At 44.0% G+C, this 23,182-nt stretch overlaps 1 protein-coding gene across 1 annotated transcript; it reads left to right on the top strand.

The window, feature by feature from the left end:
- The first annotated feature begins 34 nt into the window (after positions 1-34).
- On the top strand, positions 35-3,884 carry LOC124676675 (protein DETOXIFICATION 16-like). The gene is made up of 8 exons (XM_047212724.1): positions 35-441; positions 1,847-2,391; positions 2,508-2,594; positions 2,679-2,735; positions 2,832-3,070; positions 3,232-3,350; positions 3,444-3,530; positions 3,634-3,884. The coding sequence occupies exons 1-8, from the start codon at positions 169-171 to the stop codon at positions 3,691-3,693; spliced, it is 1,467 nt and encodes a 488-aa protein (XP_047068680.1). The 5' UTR covers positions 35-168; the 3' UTR covers positions 3,694-3,884.
- The last annotated feature ends 19,298 nt before the right edge of the window (positions 3,885-23,182 follow it).

Here is a 23,182-nt window from a genome sequence, read left to right as displayed (position 1 = left end):
CGAATGCCGACGCACCTGCCAGCGTTTATTTAGGAGTCACCCGGTTGAAGATGCTGTTGTATACAAACACTCTCCCTATAGAATCTCGATCGTTAATTCTTTTCCTCCCTTCCTCTACTGTGAAGCGAGACAGAGAGAGTGGCGGCTGGGAAGGGGGAGTTGTTGGGCATGGCGAAGGATGAAAGCGTGCAGGAACCTCTCTTGCTCGCGAGCCACACACCGGATGACCATGGCGGCAGCGACGGGAGTGGCGGAGGCCTGTCGGTGCGCGAGGAGGTGAAGAAGCAGCTATGGCTTGCCGGCCCGCTCATCGCCGGAGCGCTGCTGCAGAACCTGATCCAGATGATCTCCGTCATGTACGTCGGCCACCTCGGCGAGCTCGCCCTCGCCGGCGCCTCCATGGCCAGCTCCTTCGCCAGCGTCACCGGCTTCAGCCTCCTGGTACGCACGTATCCACAGTTTTAGATACTTGCTCGGCTCTACGTACGTAGCTCAAGCCTCAAGGAGGCTGCCGCTTGGAAGATGAATTCCATTCTGCTTCCCGTGAAAATCATGTTGATATTTTGCTCAAAGAGATCTCCAGATCATTGGCCGATAAGATATGCCAATGCTCGTTCGTTCGTTCAGGGGACAATGTTGCGGTGTGGCTATCCACGTGTAGACGACATTACTTTTCAACACAAAATATGGACTCTAGAGTCCTTGCACGTTGCTTTCCATCGTTTCATATCTCTTGGCTTTAAGATTTTCTTCCGCCTGGGTACAAAAGTCTGTGAATATCTCCAATATAAGCTCATTCGGTTGGTAACAAAACGTGGACCAGTTGAGGCCACTTCAACACAAAGACGTACGGTATAGTATATGCAGTATTGATATCACCGATAGGTGTCCACCAGGGCTTGTCCTTCCTACTAGAGATGTTGCTTTTTTTCTTTTCCAGAAACAAGGTTAAAACCTCCCGTGTAATATTTTTTTATGCTAGCTGTCATTCACTCATTCACCACTCTGCTAAAATATCGGACAGCTGCAAAGTCGCCCGCTCCCTAGGGCTAAAGTCCAAACGTTGTCTCCTTACGATTTTCCTCATTAAATCGACTCAAGACAATATGGGGCTAAAGCATCAAACTCCCAAAGCAAGAGTAATTGAGGAATACAACAATGGCTTGAAAAATAACATAAAATACCTACTCCATCCGATCCATATTAGTTGAATCTAGATATATTTTAGTTTTAGATACATCCATATTAATAGCAAGTAATATGAATCAGAAGGAACTAAGTTGCCATTCTTTCCCACCAAAGGCTCTATGAGGGAAGTATGCAGTTGAGCCACCGGGTCCAAGCTCGAAAGGCTGGGACAAGTATGTTCATCCTAGGTTCCCACTCTAACCAGTTGAAGCAAGAACAACAACACAAGAACATCGCCTTCAACAAGGAGATGATGATTATGTCTTCTCGAAAATCCACTTTGGCTTATATATAGGACTAAATGCTCCTATAGTGGAAAACCACATTTTAAATTGTCGACAAATATTGAAAATAACCTTAGGTTACATGTACATGACTACATATTCTATGCGTGCACATATAATTCAATGAAAAAAAACATGTTTTGCGATATATGTACAAAAGATAATTTTTGGTGCCACAACATAACTTTACACGAGACATTTTTTTAGTATTATTCACCTACGCTATGTTTTTCTCTTCACAAGATGTTTCAAGACAAGCAAAAAACACATACGTGGACATTCTCAAGGAATTGTTTTATTTTTTAAAACATTTTAAAGTGTGTTCTTATTAAAGGGAACATCTAGTGGCTTCTCACATTTTGTATCTCGTTCAGCTTGGAATGGCAAGTGCACTGGACACCTTGTGCGGCCAGGCATACGGCGCCAGGCAATACCACCTCCTCGGCATCTACAAGCAGCGGGCAATGCTCATCCTCACCCTGGTCAGCGTCCCGCTCGCCGTCGTGTGGTTCTACACTCGCGAGATCCTCCTCCTCTTCGGGCAGGACCCCGACATCGCCATGGAGGCCGGCACCTACGCGCGATGGATGATCCCCATGATATTCGCCTACGGCCTTCTGCAGTGCCACGTCCGGTTCCTACAGACGCAGAACATCGTGCTCCCGGTGATGGCCGGCGCCGGCGCCGCCGCGGCGTTCCACCTCCTCGTCTGCTGGCTGCTCGTCTACGTCGCCGGGATGGGCAGCAAGGGCGCCGCGCTCAGCAACGCCGTCTCCTACTGGATCTACGTCATCATACTGGCCGTGTATGTGAGGGTGTCCAGCTCTTGCAAGAAGACGTGGACGGGGTTCTCCACGGAGGCGTTCCATGATATGCTCAGCTTCTTCACGCTCGCCGTCCCGTCCGCGCTCATGGTCTGGTGAGCCTGCGCTAATTAATAGAGCTCTTCCTGAAGAATTAGGATTTTCATGATGCCGACTACCGTTTAGGTGACAAGGCATTTTGTATTATGCATGATGGATAACGCAATTGCAGTTTGGAAATGTGGTCGTTCGAGCTCATAGTGCTCCTCTCAGGCCTTCTTCCCAACCCAAAGTTGGAGACTTCCGTCCTATCCATCAGGTAACTAATGGCAGAACGAAATTACCCCACTTCCCAGTTATATTTTCGGCTCAAGCAACACAATTGCACTCTTGTTATTGGCAGCCTCAACACCGCTGCCTTCGTGTGGATGATCCCCTTCGGCCTCGGATCTGCTATAAGGTAGACTTAGCCTACACCCTCCTACGGTCCTGTCCTTCCTACCATTTGTGCTGCAGCATTCCTCCTCACCAAACTGTACCTCGATTTATCATGCAGCACCCGCGTCTCAAACGAGCTTGGTGCGGGGCGCCCCAATGCTGCGCGCCTCGCAGTGCGCGTCGTCGTCTTCCTGGCCATCGCCGAGGGGCTGCTCATAGGGCTGCTGCTCATATGTATCCGCTACGTTTGGGGACATGCCTACAGCGACGTGGAGGAGGTTGTCACTTACGTTGCCCAGATGATGCTGATTATCTCAGTCTCCAATTTCTTCGATGGAATTCAGTGTGTTCTTTCAGGTATAGATTGTCATCATTTTTATTTTACCCAATTTTCATGGTTGGGATTCAAGTGCACTGGCCCTTCCTCCCTAGAAGCTGATCAATCAGAATATCAGAAATCATTGGCATGCCTGCATTTGAAGCACAGATAAGAATGTTCTGTTCTGATTATAATGTAGGAGTTGCTAGAGGCTGTGGATGGCAGAAGATCGGTGCTTGGATCAATCTTAGCGCCTACTATATCGTCGGCATCCCTTCGGCTTACCTCATAGCCTTTGTCTTGCACGTCGGTGGGACGGTATGCCTTACTGTCCTGAATTTACAGGAGTTCTTATGTGCTAGTGGTTTTTGAGTGACTGATACTGTGAATTTGATCGGTGAATGAGAACAGGGCCTTTGGTTGGGCATCATCTGTGGTCTGATAGTGCAAGTCCTGCTTCTCATGGCCATCACGATATGCACAGACTGGGATAAAGAGGTACACTGGGATGAATTCCAGCTGGGATATCAAATTTGATGAGCTGCATTTATATTTCACTGAGCCATATACGTTTATGGTCTAAAACTCCAAATTTTCACAGGCGGCGAAGGCGACAAACCGGGTCTACAGTTCTTCTCTCCCGACAGATCTCGCGACATAAAGATGATGTAATCTAAGCTGTCGATGTAAAAAAACTAGGAAACAGACTAGGCTACATGTGCTTATTGGGGCTTTCATGCCTGGGATCACTATTATGTGAACAGCCTTGTGCAGGATGGCAATTTTCTGAACATAAACTTTCGAGGGGACGAATAATTGATGCAGGGGGTGGGGCTGCCCCTTTTTTTAAAATGAATTATGAAATCCTCTCCAAATACTACTGTTCCAACTTCCAAGCCCAGCCAGTACTACATACACGATCAAAAGAAATAGAGAAAGTGCTACTTAACAGCTCCTTCAGCTCAGTAATATGGTTTTGGAGCTTGGACTCCAACTCCCTAGACTTCTCGGTGACCAACTCCCTAGACTCCCTAGACATTCTTCTGGGAAGGATCTTCAACTTCAAGTAGTTTGAGGGCAGTAATTTCAGTTCCAGCTTGTTCCCAGCCTGCATAAATGTCATCAATGGCAAAGTTGAAGGAATCAGTTGTCTGATACCTTACACTAATTTCTATAAATGGAAATCTGGCTATAGAAGTATAAATTCAGATAATAATGGGAAAATTCAAAACAAACAGTTTTTGAAGTACAATAGCTATTGAATTAGGGTCAATTCGATATATGCCACTACAATTTATTCCATATTTGAGAAATTTCTCTGCAATTTTCATCTTTCCAAGAAATGCCACATCGAATTCTCAATATTCTTCAAATAATGCCACTCTCATCCTTCAAAAAATGCAACCACAGTGGCATTTCTTTAAAGATGAAAATTGTAGTCGGATTTCTCGAATCTACAATAATCGCAGTGGCATGTACCTGGCTACTGGAGTCTTTCAATAAATTTACCTGCGAGAGTCTCTAAACTTCAGCATGCTGCTCTAGCGGATTCTCCAATTCTTCAAAGTCTCCTTGATCTCTTCATCTTTGACGTCTGAGGATGTGTATGTTGGGTATCTTCATCCCTAAACCCTTTCTTTGATGGGGCATCATCCCTAATCACTGACGAGATTTCGGGTGATCGACCAAGATGTGGTGAAGCATTCGCTCTGAACCAGGCAACTGTCCTATCTGCCAAAACGTTGGAGGTTTTCCAAAAACAAAGGTTCCTCAGCTGTTCAATGTGCATAAGATCTTGATTTTCACTTATTCCAAGCTTCTTGCAAATAATGGCAAGGCAACAGACAGCAGTCTTAGACTTGTCAGGATGAAGTGGAAAATACCCAGTGCCATATAAACGTGCATATTTCCATGTATCTCTTGAATTCTCCAAAGATGGATCAAGGGCATATTTTCTGCAGATTCTGCACAGTGAAATGAGAGTTTCCTCCGTAAATCGATGCCAAAGGCATGATCCTAACTGGACAAGTGATGCATGTAGTCCAAAACAAGCACGGAGGTATAAGTTTACGCCATATATTCCTGTAAAAGCCAAGTCCTGCTCATAAAGCATCTGACACATTCCTTTTGCATCTTTCAGACCTTTGAATTCATACAAGAAAGGGGCTAAGGTGTTCCGGTAGACTGGCTTTGTCGTATATATAAGTTTTAAGGCCTCGATGCATTTCTTGTCTGGCTTAAACTCCGTAAGTGGAAAGCCCATATTGTAAAATGTGTAGAACATACGTGGAATGTGCTTATCAACTGCAGTCATGTAGTTATCTGCTGACTGACTGAATAAACGAAGTGTACTGGCCGATATGTATGCACATGCAGCAACATATTCATCATTTTCAATGCCCTCTGGCCTGACATACGGGCCCATACCACTTTTCCCGAATACCCTTTTGTTCAAAGTGTCAATACCTATGTCTGACGCAGCTGCACAAGGGTTTTGAGCAGGGAAAACATGAGACACCATATCAAATTGTCTCATGTTCCAGGCTAACAACATGGTATTTGCAGCCCTTCTCTCTGACATTTCATGAGTTAACCCACTAAGAACATCCTTACAGATCTCCACTAAGTTGATTCCGTTTAACCTGTGTAGATGTATGCTCTGGCGATTTTTGAGATAGCTGTCTCTCCAAACCTTTTCTCTGACTCCTGGGTTCAGGCGATGTAGATCTATGATTGGGCGATTTTTCATATCATTATCCTTCATTAGCTCATCTCTGATAACGAGGGGAAACTTTGTGATATCCTTTTCATCGGGATATTCTGGAAGAGGTCCGACATCAAATGTGGAAACGCTACTTGGTTGAATAATGGGAATGACTGAGAGGTTTATTATAGCAGCTCGAATCTTTTCGTGCTGGTTAGCTTCAGACGAAGCATCGCTTGAGACCGGCCTCACAATCTCCTGGTTTAACATGAGCCAGCAAAATTATAAATGCTTTGAGTAAATCATAATCTCATAAAAGCAATTCAATTGTTCAAATATAAAGGTCGTGACCATGCTCCAAAGTTAGTGAGATATGTTAGCTGTCTATATATTATGCTAAAATGTATTAATTAGTGAAGTCCGCATTTCCTTAGGCAGCTTATTAACTACCTTTAGTCGAGGAAAAGTGCAAAGATATAATCAAAAGTGTACATGAGTGTGGAAAGTTGCAGAACTTCACAGCCTTAAAAAAAATTTATAGCGTGTAAATTCCAAGAGTGATCTAAAAACATCTCTAGTGAGCTGTACTCAATTAAAAAGGCTGTCATCAATAAACCACCATTGGGATTAAAGTAGAACATCAAGTTTACTTAGTTCCCGTAATTCTTCTGTTGAGTTAGAACCAATCATTAATACATAAGAACATCCATTATTTGCCATTAATAACTACCGGTTCCTTGATCTACTACTAAATAAGTTTCTATTCCTTATGCATATGTATCATAAGTTTCCAAAACAAGTGCCTTCTATTCCATTATTGATAATTGACCTAGCCAAAGTACCGACCGCTATGTTTTGAGTGAAAAAACATGCTTTACGAGATCATAATAATGCCAACATGTCTCTCGCCATATACAACAATTAGTTCTTAGCCATGAAGCAAAAGAAAACTCTGATGCCTTTTCACTGGGAACTTATGCACGGCCAAAATGGACAAACAAGGAAACTGCTAAGCCTGACATGTAAAATGCATTTAAAGGCTTGGAGGTGTACAAATGATGGTGATAGCACGGAGAGCAAAAGTTTTGAAAACCAATGGCATAGAGGCCATGGGACAGTCTGTATTTCTTTTCAAAAAATTCAAGCATCAATAGAACTCATGTTCAAACATTACAACTCGAGTTTGAAGAATAGACTATGATTTTGGGGTTCGTATGTTTGATGCATCCCATTTCTGCACCCTACGTGAAGAAGCGCTTCTGATAGCCAGCCAAACCATAATCCTTAACCATTCAATGTGAATCAAATATTAGAAAGCAATCCAAAAGAAGAATAAAAAAAACGCCATTACTCGCTTTTTCTCTATCACCATTACCATGCAACCCCGGTGCCCTACTTGAATCAGGCCAAATTATGAGTTTGGATGTTTGGTGAATTTTTCCAAGCTAGTGAAAATGGCATCAGTTATCTGCGGTACAGAAAATGAATGGATGGAATAGAACCTGTTCATGCCTCCGTAGCCGGCAATCCATAACCACCGAGTATTCCTGGTTGCAGATTATTGTTGCTAGCCTGAATCAAACAGTAGGTAGAAAATTATTGTAACAGAATTTGAAAACTCTACCCTTAGAAAAGGAAGCATGTTGTACTAACATAATCAGAGTTGCCAAGAACAGTGACATCACCAAAAGAGTGCGCATAAATTATCTGTACAAAAGCTCTAGGAAACGAAATTATCACTGAATTCCAACCAAATCCTAAATCTGAACTAGCACCATCTTCCATTTTATAGCAACGGGACAGTAAAATCACAATCGTTGTGTGACAAAGAATGTCTTGGTACGAAGACTGTAGCCATAGAGATTGAGAGAGAATGCTCCCACGTCCACAAATAAAGGAAAAATAAAACACTATAGTCTATAGAGAATGCTCCTCGGGACAAGAGGTGGAAACCTGCAATCCCTAAATTTCTAGACGCCCGGGAATCTCCACGCCAATCGCCTAAAGCTGCGGTAAAAAATCATCCCATATATCCTCAAAATCCCAAATCTAGATCTAACTTTCCGGAAAGTTTCGGGGAATCCAGAGCGCCTAAAAAAGTGGCGACTATAAAACAAAATAAGATTGCAGATTTCTTAGAGAACAAGAGAACAAGGAGCGCGAGATGAACGAAAAGATGGAATATGAGAGCATTCGTACCGGCAACAGAACCATCAAACGAAGGGGAACTCAACACCAGACGAGTAATGGTTTTCTCGTTCGCTGCCCTTTGTTTCTATTTATTCCCCATCTTACCCGTGCGGCGCGACAGACACGGCGGGGTTTAGGGGACGAAAACGAGGAGTCGCACTTTTTTCTAACTTTTTTTTTGAGAACACAGTACAACGCAGACGCACGTACAAACACCCCTATAAACGCACGTACACCCTACCCCTATGAGCACCTCTGAGGGACTGAACCGGCATATCTTGAGGTTGACAAAGTCACCACTGACGCCTCGCTGTTGACGGGCACGTCACCTACCACTGAAAGCAAAGCGCCGGTTAAATCCTGGAATAAATCAAGGTAAATGCAAAACTGAACAACAACAGTCTGAACAGAAATACTCTTCCATCCTAAATTATGTTGCGGTTCAAGTTAAAACTAGATAATGACCCGCGCGTTGCAGCGGAATTCTTTCACATGATGGTAAAGCAAAAGATGAAAAGTCTATTAAGTTAAATACTTCACAAATTATTTGCTCATACACGGCAACACAATTTTGATGGGCATCATCATTAATATATTGTAAAGCAACTAAAGATAATATATCAGACGACCTACATTCATAAGAATAAATTCTCATCCATGACACATGAAGAGCGTGATCAAGAAAATGAGTAATGGCACAAACATTTTCGTATTACATACTACCAACTACATTGGACTCTTCGTATACATCGTCATCATCTCTGTAGCATCATCTCTGTAGCATCATCTCTGTAGCATGTAGTCCTGAAAAAAGAAAATGCACTATGCTAAATATATACCAAAGAATTTTATAATAACCCAATAAGACTTGTCTAGAAATCAAATGTAGATCCTTACAAAGCGAAATTCAACTTAGACCTAGTTGGTGAAGGAAAATATTTTGCGTCTGAAAATGAAAAGATAGGATCAACTACAAAGTGGTGTAGAGTAAACCTGGAATAAATTGAAATCCTCTCTTTTGTAGCTTTATCTAAAAATAAGAAAATATCTGTGAAAAAAGATGAAAACGACATGGTTCAGCAACATCAAAATTAAAAGCTCGAGTAGGAGTGACATGGTCAGCTTGGTTCACAACAATAAAAAGATTAAGCTAATAGTTTTACCTTAATAAAAATCTCTGATATTTTTGCTATTGTCTGGAAGGTGACATGTAGCTGACTGGAAATCGTGAAGTGTCTCTATCCCAATCTGCACGCAACAAAATAACTCGATTTTTTGAAAACGAAAGCCTTTTTTAGTCTACATTGGAAAGGCTGCCAATATAGGATGCAACAAAAAAAGGGGGATACATGTATACTCGGGTAAAGAAAATAACAAACTTGCAGCAGTCGTAGAAAGAATTGTTGGGGATCTATGAGTCATGTGTTTCCTTGGTTTCCTCGTCCATGGGAGAGAATAGGGGGATAAAGTTGCTGCAATGAGTCGATCATCCCAACGACTACTGAACATGTATATAATGGAGTGAGGAAGAAAGTGGAGCGGAGAAGTAGTGGTCGGAAGAGAATAAAAAGGAAGTCGGCCGCCCGACAGCCTCATCTACACGCTCATAACGTTTAGGTTCTCCAGTGGGAATTAATTGGAAGATGAACAGAAGCATCACGCTGAGAAGGCGAAAAGGAGCACCTCCTAGCCCAAGCACTCTACAAAAAATAATGACCCATTATAGTATTAATTTTATTTAGACATAAAAATATATTAGTTGTGGTGGCAAGTTTGTTGAGGTGATAAATGTTGCTTATGTGGCATGATGTTGATGTGGATAGGCTGCATGTGAACAGAAATGGGATCACCTATTAAGAATAGAAAGATTATAAGGGAACCGTTGTTGGTACTTATAAATGTCTTCAAAAAATACAATATTATGTAATAAAAGAAGGAGTTTGAAGACCTAACAGATTTGCTTGTTATTTTAACTTGAACCGCAACATAATTTAGAAAATTCGTTTCTGATCTCGGGCTTAGATGCTCCCGATCTCTAGACCAATCACGTTCAACACATTTCAACATCTGTTAGCATAAAGCCCCCTAGGCGACGTTGGGGCGATTTTTCTCCCATCTGATTCTAGGTTCATTGTGGATGTCTCTATATCATAGTCTGGATTCAGTTCATCGGTTGGGGATTTCATCAACTTGGGAGTGAGTCTTCGATCTCATCCTTGTCTCTAGTCCCCCTCCCGCACCCAAACCTTACACCCATATGCCTTTTGTGTTTTTCTAGGGCATGATCGTAAAACACATAAATCCTAGATCTTTGGGTTTGTTCCGCTAAGAGGGATGGAGAAGGTGGAGGATCCGCTGAAGAGTTTGAAGTTGTCCTAGATGGAGAATAAGGAGTTCAAATTGGTGGATCGAAGGGGAAGAAAGAAGGATTGACTGAGCCTAAGGCCATAGCGAAGTTGCTGTCATAAAAACCAGGTCATGCAGAAGCCATGGCGATGGCATTGGGATGGTTCTGGTGCCTGATGAAGGGTGCAACCAACAAGGATATGGGTGACAATGTTTTCATATTAAGTTTTTTTTGCAAGATTATGGTAAGAACAAAGCACTGTTTGAAGGGCCCTGGATGTTTAACAAACCACTGGTGGTACTACATGATTTTGTGCCTAGTAACACCGCGATCAATTACGTATTTTCTAAAATTCCAATTTGGATACATATGTTAGGATACGATTGGGTATGATGGATCGAGACACATGTGAAACAATAGGAGACAAAGTGGGTGAGTTTATGAAGATGGGTGTGGGAAAGTGGGAGATGATGGTTGTGCAAAGGGCAAGTTTCTGCGAGTTAAAGTGCGTATAAATATTACGAAGCCTCTGATGTCTGATGCGTGAAATTATGTTGAATGTGGAAAAGGAGAAGGCTGGACTGCGGTGTCGTTTTGAATATGAGTACCTCCCTGATTTTGTTTTCCGATATTGTCTTTTTGATCGTGACAATAGGGATTGCAAGGTCACTTTGGGTAGAGGGGAGAAACCTTAGTTTGAAAGCTGGCTGAAAGCGTATGTTCCTCGTTCAAACGCTGATCAAAATGTTGGATTATGGGAAAGTGCACGCAGTGTAAATGTTGGCCGTGTAGGTGCTAGTAGTCGGCGTTTTGTTTTCAATGGACATAGTAGCAGGTCCGGAAGTGAGAGCGAGGACTTGAGGAAAAAAAGGGTACAACAATGGTCAATGGTGCTGGAGGGAAAGGGATGGAGATCAGAGACCTTTTGTTGAAGAATAAAATAAAAATGTTGAGCCACAAGCCCACAAGAGAGAGAGAGAAATATGATAACGCCACAATTTTTTGCTTCAAGGTGAGAAAAGTCGAAGGGAGCAGAATGACAAGGGTCAGGAAAGATTCAGCGCAGAAAATAAAATGATTGAGAAAGGGGGCCAGCCACCGTTGTGCTCACTGATTCTCAACCTGAAATGGATATTCGTCCCTTATTGGGATCCATGCAGTCGTCATTTAGAGCATCTCCAGCCGCGTCCTCCAAACCGTCCCCCAAACCGCGTCGGATTAAGCGTTTGGGGGACGTGTTTTGTTCGTGCCGCGTTTGGGGGACGTCGCTCCCCAGCCGCGTCCCCCAAACGCCGCCCCCAAACATTTAAAATAATTTTTCTTGGCATTTTTATTTCAATTTCCACAAACTAATACATAATTGGAAACGTGGTTTACACGAAGACATAGTTTGGAACATGGTTTTCCACAAACTAATACATAGTTTGAACCATGGTGGACACAAATATAAAATATTGCAAAAAAAACTAAACCTAACTAGGCCGTGCATCGAAGGTTTCCTGTGTTCGCTGCTAAGAAACAACACTCGAGGGCACACCCAGTCACCTAAACTGGAAAATCCAGCGGGAGGATGGTGTCCTTGTTGGTTCTACCGATGAGGCGAACAGGCACAAACCTCCGTGCACGTATTCGCTGCGAAGAAACAACACCCAGTCGTCCTCCTCGTCGGTGCTGTCGTCGTGGGAGTCCCTGTCGGCGTGGTAGTCCCGGAGGCAGCGCCTCTCGTCGAAGACCTTGACGCTCATGTCCCTGTTGCCGAAGTAGGAGAACACGAGGATGAAGCCGGCTTCGAGGCTGTGGTGGCGCGCGAACTTCTCCCAGCCGATGTTGAGGTACATCTTGCCGCGCGCGTCGTAGATCACGTCGACGATCCACCGGCAGAAGCCGCACGAATGCTCCCGCAGATGCATCTTGCGCGGGCGTACGCCGCCGACGTACTCGGCGAAGGAGTTCGACAGCCTCTGGATGCCGCGCGGGTCGCCCTTGAGGACGTGGACGAACTCGAATAGGACGTCCGGCTCCGCGTCCATCTCCGACGAAGACGACGGCGTGGGAGGCGACAGCGAGCGTTCAGCTATGCCGTGGCCACGACCACGACCACGACCACAGCCGCAAGGTCGGCCTCCGCCTCTACCAGACATAGCGTCGAGTCTTGTTGAGAGATGGTGGCGGCTAGGGTTTGGGAGAGAGGCGCTAGGGTTTGTGTGTGAGAGGGACGATGAGAGGCGCCCCTTTTTATAGGCCGAAGGGAGGCGGAGGAGCGGTGGCGCTCATTAACGCCGGCACGCAAAGCTAGGCGCGACGGGACGCGTCGCTGCGCCCTCTGCGGGAACTGCACCGTCGCTGCGCGCCAATAACTTCCGTCGCGAGGTAGGCGACGGTTAGGTTTAAATTAATTGTGCCGCTGACGGGTCGGCCCCGCCACTCCCCGCCCCGCTTTTCGTTGTGTCCGGCGTCTCCGGTGCGTCCCCTGTGGGCCGGGGACGGGCTCGGGGCGCCGGACACCGTATAGGGGCGCGCCGGACAAAAATGAGCTTTGGGGGACGCGGCTGGAACTTTTTTTTGTCCGGCGCGCCCCAAATCCCTTTGGGGGACGCTTTGGGGGACGCGACTGGATATGCTCTTACATATTTTATCTCTATAGTGTACTCTTAATCTTATTTGTCACTCTTTTCTCTGATATACTTAAATTCAACTTTTATTGCAAAAGTAGCAACCGTATATCTTGTCTTCCACACTCCCAAAACAGTCATCACATTAATTGTAGGGTTTTTTTTTTGTCAAAATGTATGACATGGCTGTACTTATCTACGTAATTATTTTTGCAACCCATTCCCTCATTTTAGCATCCCCGTCCTCATAATTATTACCATTATCAGACTCGAAGTTTGGATAAAGATAACATTCCGTACTCCCAAAACAGTCATCACATTAATTGTAGGGTTTTTTTTTTGTCAAAATGTATGACATGGCTGTACTTATCTACGTAATTATTTTTGCAACCCATTCCCTCATTTTAGCATCCCCGTCCTCATAATTATTACCATTATCAGACTCGAAGTTTGGATAAAGATAACATTCCGTATTTACCACCCTATCAGGATCTGTAGCCACATCTAGATATGATTTCTCATCATCTTCATCTCCTCTAGCTAAAACATCCCCCGCCTCCATCTCCTGCTTGCTTTCATCTGCATCATACTCTGGTAGCTGCTCTTCTATGATCGTTTGAGCAGTTTGCGTATGACAAGGGGTAGTCTTATCAATGCCCATAATGATGGACTTGAGTTTTAAGGAAGGAGAACGCTGGTGAATTCAAATACCGGTCAGCCAAACTAGGCAGTTGACGAAAGTATGATTTGTAGGGATTCGTAGCATAGAAAACAAAAAAATTCCTACCGCAAAAACGAATAACAAGCCAAGATCTAATCTAGTAGATGGCAGCAACGAGATGAGATCAATGTCCCCTCGAAGATCGCTAAGCGTTAAGGAGATAAATCTCGTGGATGATGTAGTCGATCACTTGCCGCTCTCAGGAGCGGGTAGAAGATCCCGACGGTGTCGTAATCGGGCAGCACCTCCGCACTCGGTCGCACATACGATGTTGATGAAGATGTCCTTCTCCTCGTTCCAGCGGGCAGCAGAATTAGTAGATCCTCGTCGAAATCCAGGGAGCACGACGACGTGGTGATGGTAGTGGTGGAGATCTCATGCACGGTCGTCGTAGCCGTGGGGGAGAGAGGTGGAGGAGGGTGGTGCTAGGGTTTCGGAGAGAGGGGTGGGGCGCCGGCCTTGGTGCCCTGAGGTGGTGCGGCCAACAATGCGGTCGGCCCCTCCCCTCCTCTCCCCTTTATATAGGTGGAAAAACCCTAGCTCCAATCATACTCCCTCTACGAGTCTTATTGGAAAAATTACCATATATGCAAAAGGTCAAACCTAGTCTAGGTGGGACTCCACCTTCCCTCCTTGGTGGGTCGGCTAGGCTGGTGGAGTTTCTCTGGGACTCCACCTGCCATAGTGAAATATTCCGGATGATTCTAGAACCTTCTAGAACCTCCCATAAATTCACCGGACTATCCCCAAACTTGGAATATGACTTCTCATATATGAATCTTATTCTCCGGACCATTCCGGAGCTCCTCGTGATGTCTTGGATCCTATCCGAGACTCCGAACAACATTCGGTCTCCATTTCAAATTCCATATCTACTTAAACAACATCGAATCTTAAGTGTGTCTCACCCTACGTTTCGTGAACTATGCAGACATGATCGAGACACTTCTCCGATCAATAACCAATAATGGCTCCCACATATTCAACGATGACTTCGTGATCGAAAGAACCATTAACATACGATATCGATTCCCTTTGTCGCGCGATACTTTACTTATCCAAGGTTCGATCATTGGTATATCTATACCTAGTTCAACCTAGTTACCGGTAAGTACTCTTTACTCGTACCGTAATATGACATCCCTTGTTAGCCAGTCACATGCTTGCATGCTAATTGGATGACATTCCACTGAGAGGGCCCAGAGTATATCTATCCATCATTTTCGATGGACAAATCCCACGCTTGATCCATGTGCTTCAACCCCTTTCCGAATACTTAATGTCACCTTTATAACCACCAATTTACAAAGTAGTGTTTGATGTCATCAAAGCATCCATCCGGTGCAGGTGATTAACATGATCTCATGGTCGAAGGATTAGGTTACTATGTATCTTAAAGCTTGTAGCAAAACAAACTTAATGACTTGATCATATGCTATGCTTACTATGGGTGTGTGTCAATCACATCTTTCTCTTAATGATATGATATTGTTATTAATAACATCCAATGTTCATGATCACGAAACTACGATCATCTATTAATCAACAAGCTAATTTAACAAGAGACTTACTAGGGACTCTTTTATATTTACAAAACACACAAGTATTAATGTTTCCGGTTAATATAATTATAGCTGAGATGTAAACATTTATCATGAACACTAAGATATAACAATAACCACTTTATTATTGCCTGATACGTCCAAAACGTATCTACTTTCCCGAACACTTTTGCTATTATTTTACCTCTAGTTTGTGTATTTTGGATACAACTAACACGGACTAACGCTGTTTTCAGCAGAATTGCACTGGTGTCTTATTTTTGTGCAGAAAATCAACTTTCAGGAAAATCCCCGGAAATAATTGCGAAGGGCCTATTTTCACAGAAGACTCACGGGGCCAAAAGGGCAAGCCAGGGGGAGGCCAACGGCCCCCACACCATAGGCCGGCGCGGCCAAGGAGGGGGGCGCGCCGCCTTATGGCGAGGGCACCTCGGCCGCCCCCCGACGCTCTCCTATGGACTACATATGGCCTCTGACCTAAAAACGCGAGGGGGTTCGACCACTATTCCAGAAGACGTCCAGAACTCCGCCACCATCACGAAACTCAATCTCGGGATCAGAAACTCCGTTCTGGCACCCTGCCGGGACGGGGAATTGGAGGAGATCATCGCCATCATCACCACCGACGCCTCTCCATCGACCATCCACGATTCCCCCATCCATGTGTGAGTAATTCCCCCGCTGTAGAGTGAAGCGGATGGTAGGGATTGGATGAGATTGATCATGTAATAGCCATAAGATTGTTAGGGCATAGTGCCTAGTATCCGTTGTTGGTACTTTTATGATATTGTTGCAACTTGTTATGCTTAATGCTTGTCACTAGGGCCCGAGTGCCATGCTTTCAGATCTGAACATGTTATTGATTCATGATGATATTCATTGTTTTATGATCTTACCTGCAAGTTGTATACACATATTGCTGTCCGGAACCCGAGGCCCCAAAGTGACAGAAATTGGGACAGCCGAAGGGGAAGGCTGTGATGTGAGGATCACATGTGTTCACGGAGTGTTAATGCTTTGCTCCGGTACTCTATTAAAAGGAGTACCTTAATTACCAGTAGTTTCCCTAGAGGCCCGGCTGCCACCGGCTGGTAGGATAAAAGATGTTGTGCAATTTTCTCATTGCGAGCACGTACGACTATATACGGAACACATGCCTATGGTTGTTTATAACTTGGATACTGTTTTATTATTATCTGCAAATGCCTAGCCTTGATTATTACATGAGTTATCTTATCCATGCAGCGCCCGTTCATCCATCCCTATGCCTACAGTATTTTATTCCTGTTGTTTACTAAAATCACTACTGATGTCTTTATTACACTCGCTGCTTATATTTCACTACCGCCATTGCTATAAAACTGTTGCTACTCGATAAACTATTGCGAGCAAGTCCGTTTCCGAGTGCAGCTTGAATTGACAACTCCGTTGTTAAGGCTTACAAATATTCTTTGGCTCCCCTTGTGTCGAATCAATAAATTGGGTTTTACTTCCCTCGAAGACTGTTGCGATCCCCTATACTTGTGGGTCATCAAGACTATTTTCTGACGCCGTTGCCGGGGAGCATATCTTTATTTGCAAGTTTACCTGATTTGATATTGTTCGCTGCAAATCCTCCATCATGGGTAAAACTCGCGATGCTAAAGTCTCCATACTACCATCCACTACAAGAAAAGGTACAACTCTGAGTACCTCTGCTGCTCTTGATTCACCATCTGTGATAAGTCAACTTGTTTCACCACCACAAGCTTCATGTGTTGGTACTTCTGCTGAATCTGAAAATTCCTCTGATAATTTTAATGATGCTTCTACTGTGCTTGATGAAAATGGTTCATTAGGTCCTTTTCTAGATGCTACAATTGCTAGGTCTAGACAAACTGAAAATACTGAAATTCCTCATGAAAATACTGTTACACCTATTAATTCACCTGAGTCTGTTGAACACTCTAATGATGATCTTGATGAAGATTATGTGGAACTTGATGATGATCTAATTGATAAATGTAATGCTACTACTGGTGTAAGCAACCTTAAAAAGCTTCTTGCACAACATTCTGTTAGATATAAACTGTCTCCTGATCCTAAATTTGCCACATCTCCTATAAACATTAAGGATAAGGATTATGATTTTTCTCTTGATTTATCTCATATATATCTATTGTTGAGAAAACACCTTTTTGTGGTACTAAAAAAGAAAGTGCTGTAGAGCATATAAATGAGCTTTCTACTTTAAGTAGCTTGTTTTCTGATGATATTAAGATGCGTACTTATTTTGTTGCTAAAAATTTTCCTTTCTCATTAAAGGATGATGCTAAGATTTGGTATAATAGTTTGCCTCCTGATTCTATTGATAGTCCAAGTTGTTTTCTTGATGTTTTCTTTCGAAAATATTTTCCTGCTAGTGCTCAACATATTGCATTGCAGAAAATTTATATTTTCGACCAGGAAGATGGAGCGAAATTGCCTGAAGATTGGGCAAGGTTTTGCTCTCTTATTAGAGCTCGGCCTGGACATGAATTGGAAAAGCATGACTTACTTGATATATTTTATAGTGGACTAACCATTGAGTCTAGGGCATACCTGGATAGTTGTGCTGATTGTGTTTTCAGGAAAAGAACTCGAGACGAAGCTGAAGAATTATTGGCTAGAATAAGCCAAAATCATGATGATTGGACTACACACGAACCAACCCCAACACCAATATTGAAGAAGAGGGGTATGATTGAATTAAATGATGAAGATATGAGGGAAGCCAAGAAATCTCTTATGGAGAAAGGTATTAAATCTGAAGATGTGAAGAATTTACCTCCCATAGAAGATTTATGTAAGATAACTCGCCCTTCATCCACGATTGAGGTACATTCTCTTCAACGCTTTGATAAAGGAGACATTTCTTACTCAAAACCTCCTGATCAATGTTTAGATAAATTTGATAATTATGTTGTTAAGCAAGATAACTTTAAAATGAGAGTAGAGAATCATCTAATGGAAAACTCTCAAGCTATTAGTAAATTGCATGATATTGTGGAGAGAACCTCCAATCATGTTAAGATGCTTGTTAAACATTTTCATATGGTTCAAACTCAAATTGATCAACTTACAAAAGTGCAAAATGACTTGTTAAAAAATACTCATAAAGAAAAACATGCTTATGAAGTAACAACTAGAGGTGGTGTTTCTACTCAGGATCCTCTATATCCTGAAGGGCATCCCAAAAGAGTTGAACAAGATTCTCAACGAACTAAAGAAACTAGTGGTCCTTCTAAGAAAAAGAAGAAGAAACATAAAACTGTTGTAGAATCCTCTGAACCTGTTAATGATCCTAAATAGTATTTCTATTTCTGATGATGACACTGAAAGTGGTAATGAACATGATAAAGATAATGATAAGAATGATGTTTCTGATAAAGAAGAGATTGAAAATGAACCTGAAAAGCATGCTAAAAATAAAAAGTACACAAAAGAAGATTTTATTGCTAAGAAACATGGTAATGAAAGAGAACCTTGGGTTCAAAAGCAAATGCCTTTTCCTTCTAAGAAACTAAAATCAAAGGAGGAAGAACACTATAATAAATTTTGTGATTGGATGAAACCCTTGTTTTTGCAAATCCCTTTGACTGATGCTATTAAATTGCCTCCTTATTCAAAGTATATGAAAGATATCGTGTCTAACAAAAGGAAAATTCCTAATGAGGAGATTTCCACTATGCTCGCTAATTACTCTTTCAATGGCAAGGTTCCAAAGTGATGTGGCCTAAGGGCTAGGATGTGCCCAGATCCCACGAATTTGACCAAGTGAGTGGATGGGGAGATATGGGAAAGAGGAAGAACTCACACAAACACAAATAAAAACACACACAACCCAACACAAACCAATTTACTCCCTTGGTAGGTTAGACCAAGCCAATAGAACCACTTCTTAGAGAGACCCTGGGGTAGAATCTAAGAAGTGAGAGATTGGTGAGGAGATCCAACTAGAACTTGGATGAGAGAGGTATGAGCCTTGAATCATCCATGAAGAGTAGAAATCCACAAGAGAGCCTTGATACAAAGGGGATGAAACCCTAGGGAGACAAAGCTCAAAATTAAGCCTAAATCTTGTCTAAACCTAATTGAGGTGGGGGATGAAGTATATATAGGCCCAGATCCGTCCAGGGGTAAAAGGGGCATTACAATAAAGTAGTTCTAAGCATAGATGATAAATAGACGGCTGAGATGAAGTTGACTTCGATGGGGCCGGCAGTGCCGACGTGCTCGGGGCGGCAGTGCCGGTCTTGCTTGGGCGGCAGTGCCGGCCATGGCGGCAGTGCCGACCTGTTGGGGGCGGCAGTGCCGGCCTGTGCTGTGGCCGGCGGCTGGAGTACTTCTTCTCCCTCTCTTTGGTCTTCCCTTCTTCTTCCTTGAACCATGTTGGTCTCCCTCTCCTTGGTTCCTTGACGCTCCCTTCGGGTCCTTGACGCGATTGGTACCTAATGATACATAGGCATAGGTATGAGGTAGCAATCCGTCCAAGGTTGTGTCGAGTTCAAGTGTAGAAAGGAGTGAATTCACCTTATCTTGCATGGTTTTGGCCCGATCTCGTGCCCTTGGCCTACGAGGAGGGTTTGACGGTCTTGAGGCGGAGGTGTCTGAAAGCCACCCCGCATCATCTCCCCCCCCCCTTGGGGAAGAGTCGTCCTCGACTCTTGTTCCTCCTCACCGATGAAGTAGAAGTTGATCCTTGTAGCTTGGTGAAGGACTTGTATAGGTGCCCTTGTATCCTTATGGATGCTCGTCGTAGTGCGGGCGTCTTTGTTGTAGTCCATAATCGGTCTCCCATGGGTTGAATCCCATGGGTTGGGAAACATACCCTTTGGTTTGAATCCCATGGGTTGGACCATGTATCTCGTCCTTGTTGGGGTAGCTCTCAATTGCGCGTTTCGTGAGCTCATGCTCCGTAGCGGTGGAAGTTGTTGTTCGTGTACCTATACACACAATAGAGAAAACAAAAAGAGTGTGTGCATGGTAGATGAATACATCATCCATCATGATGTTCCATGTCTTGTGCACATCACCATTAGTGTCAATCATGATAGTATGAAATGCATGGCGATGGTGCATATGGCAAGAAGGTGCATGCATGGCATGTGGTAACTTAGGATCATCAAAAATTGAGACGGCTATGGGGGCCATCTCGTGGTAACTTAGGCATTTTTGCATAGCAAGCATAAGAATGAGCAATTTGTGACAATCTTGGATGCAAGGATTGTGGAGTATCGGAAACATGTAGGGCAAAGCATGCAAAAGCTAATGTCATCATTGTCAACAACACATGTGGAAGAGCAAGTGGTCCTCATATCGCAAGCAAATGGGAACAAGTCATCATGTTTCATGTCCACAAGGGGAATCATGTTCTCATCAATACCTTGGGTTTTACCTTGGTAGTCCGACTCAAATGATGTAGGTATTGTGGTAGTTGTATGCTCCACATGGTTGACATCGTCATCGTCGTCGAAGCATGGTGTGATGTGATTTTCTTTCACCATGTACATGTTCTTCTCCATCCTTGGTGCTTCAACATCCATGGAACCTACTGCAACATGAGGAAACACAAAAGAGGGAGAGGTTAGGGTGTTAGCAAATGCGATGGCCTCCATGGACCTATCAACTATCTCTCGCAACTCACTCGGTGTTTCACTCATCTCCTCCAATTGGAAGCACTCAAACTCACATATGGGGTGGAAGGCACTCAACTCACTATCACTCTCACTCAAGTGGGCTAAGTGGCTCTCATGCTCACATGGGATTGGTACCAACTCATCAATCAAGCATATAGGAGTAGGCTTGACTTTCTCATCTCCATGCGCCTCCATAGGTGAAGGGAAAATCCCATGCTCACCCTTCTCAACTCCATCGCCTCCCAAGTCATCCTCAAGCGATAGCTCCATAGTGTCGTTGAGAGCTATGCTCGGATCAACTTCACCCTTGAGTTCACCTTGGTGATCTTCATCTTGAAGTGTGTGCGCCGTAGGCTTCTTGGTGGCTTGGGCTTGTAGCTCGTCGATGTGGAGCATGTCGGCGCTTGTCGATGTGCATTTCCATGCCATGTGACCCTTGGCCTTGCATACCTCACATAGGAGATTGGGACATTCCCGTGGAGGATGGCCTTGTTGCTTGCACTTGTAGCATCGGAGTCCATAGGCATATGAAGAGGTAGGGGCCATTGTGGTGGTGGCAGAAGTCGCCTTACTATGGAGGTCCTCTTGATGTGCCCTCTCCACCCTTGGAGTGGTAGACACCCTATGATGGTGTTTGTCGCCTTCATGTCGAGGCTCTCGTCTTCGTGCCTCATCACCATGTCTTGATGGGTGTCGTCGAAGATCCTTGGAAGATGATGGTCGATGGCGATCATGAGGTGGCTTGTGTCGGCGAAGATCATGTGGGGACGTATGTCGATGGAGACCATGAGGTGGTAGTGGTCGACGACTATCATGAGATGGTGTGAGTCGATGATGGTCCTTGGCATGCCTAGTAGATGGCTCACGTGCCTTGGCATGTTGTTGTTGGCGCCTTGTTGAGCTCGGAGAGGAGTGTCGATGACGATCGTGTTGGGGACGCTCTTGATGATCCATATGACGAGGTCGATGTAGATGATCATGTGCATAAGCACTCTCATGGTGGCGCCAACTTGAAGATCCTCTATCTTCATATGTGGCTCCATTGGCCAAGCGGGGGTACTTGGGAGTGATACGTCTCCGACGTATCGATAATTTCTTATGTTCCATGCTACATTATTGATGATATCTACATGTTTTATACACATTATATGTCGTATTTACGCATTTTCCGGCACTAACCTATTAACAAGATGCCGAAGAGCCGATTCGTTGTTTTCTGCTGTTTTTGGTTTCGAAATCCTAGTAACGAAATATTCTCGGAATTGGACGAAATCAACACCCAGGGTCCTATTTTTGCACGAAGCTTCCAGAAGACCGAAGGAGAGTCGAAGTGGGGCCACGAGGTGGCGAAACACCAGGGCGGCGCGGCCCAGGCCCTGGCCGCGCCGACCTATGTGTGGGCCCCTCGTGCCGCCTCTTTACCTGCCCTTTCGCCTACTTAAATCCTCCGTCGCGAAACCCCCAGTACCGAGAGCCACGATACGGAAAACCTTCCAGAGACGCCGCCGCCGCGAATCCCATCTCGGGAGATTCAGGAGATCGCCTCCGGCACCCTGCCGGAGAGGGGAATCATCTCCCGGAGGACTCTTCATCGCCATGATCGCCTCCAGAGTGATGAGTGAGTAGTTCACCCCTGGACTATGGGTCCATAGCAGTAGCTAGATGGTCGTCTTCTCCTTATGTGCTTCATTGTTGGATATTGTGAGCTGCCTAACATGATCAAGATCATCTATCTGTAATACTATATGTTGTGTTTGTCGGGATCCGATGGATAGAGAATACTATGTTATGGTGATTATCAATCTACTATTTATGTGTTGTTTATGATCTTGCATGCTCTCCGTTATTACTAGAGGCTCTGGCCAAGTTTTTGCTCTTAACTCCAAGAGGGAGTATTTATGCTCGATAGTGGGTTCATGCCTCCATTGATATCTGGGACAGGTGACGGAAAGTTCTAAGGTTGTGGATGTGCTGTTGCCACTAGGGATAAAACATTGATGCTATGTCTAAGGATGTAGTTGTTGATTACATTACGCACCATACTTAATGCAATTGTCTCGTTGCTTGCAACTTAATACTGGAAGGGGTTCGGATGATAACCTGAAGGTGGACTTTTTAGGCATAGATGCATGCTGGATGGCGGTCTATGTACTTTGTCGTAATGCCCAATTAAATCTCACTATATTTATCATATCATGTATATGCATTGTTATGCCCTTTTCTATTTGTCAATTGCCCGACTATAATTTGTTCACCCAACATGCTTTAATCTTATGGGAGAGACACCTCTAGTGAACTGTGGACCCCGGTCCTATTCTTTACATCGCATACAATCTACTGCAATACTTGTTTTACTG

This window comes from Lolium rigidum, chromosome 1, assembly GCF_022539505.1.
Source record: "Lolium rigidum isolate FL_2022 chromosome 1, APGP_CSIRO_Lrig_0.1, whole genome shotgun sequence".
NCBI lineage: Eukaryota > Viridiplantae > Streptophyta > Magnoliopsida > Poales > Poaceae > Lolium > Lolium rigidum.
This window is presented reverse-complemented; position numbering and strand designations above follow the sequence as displayed.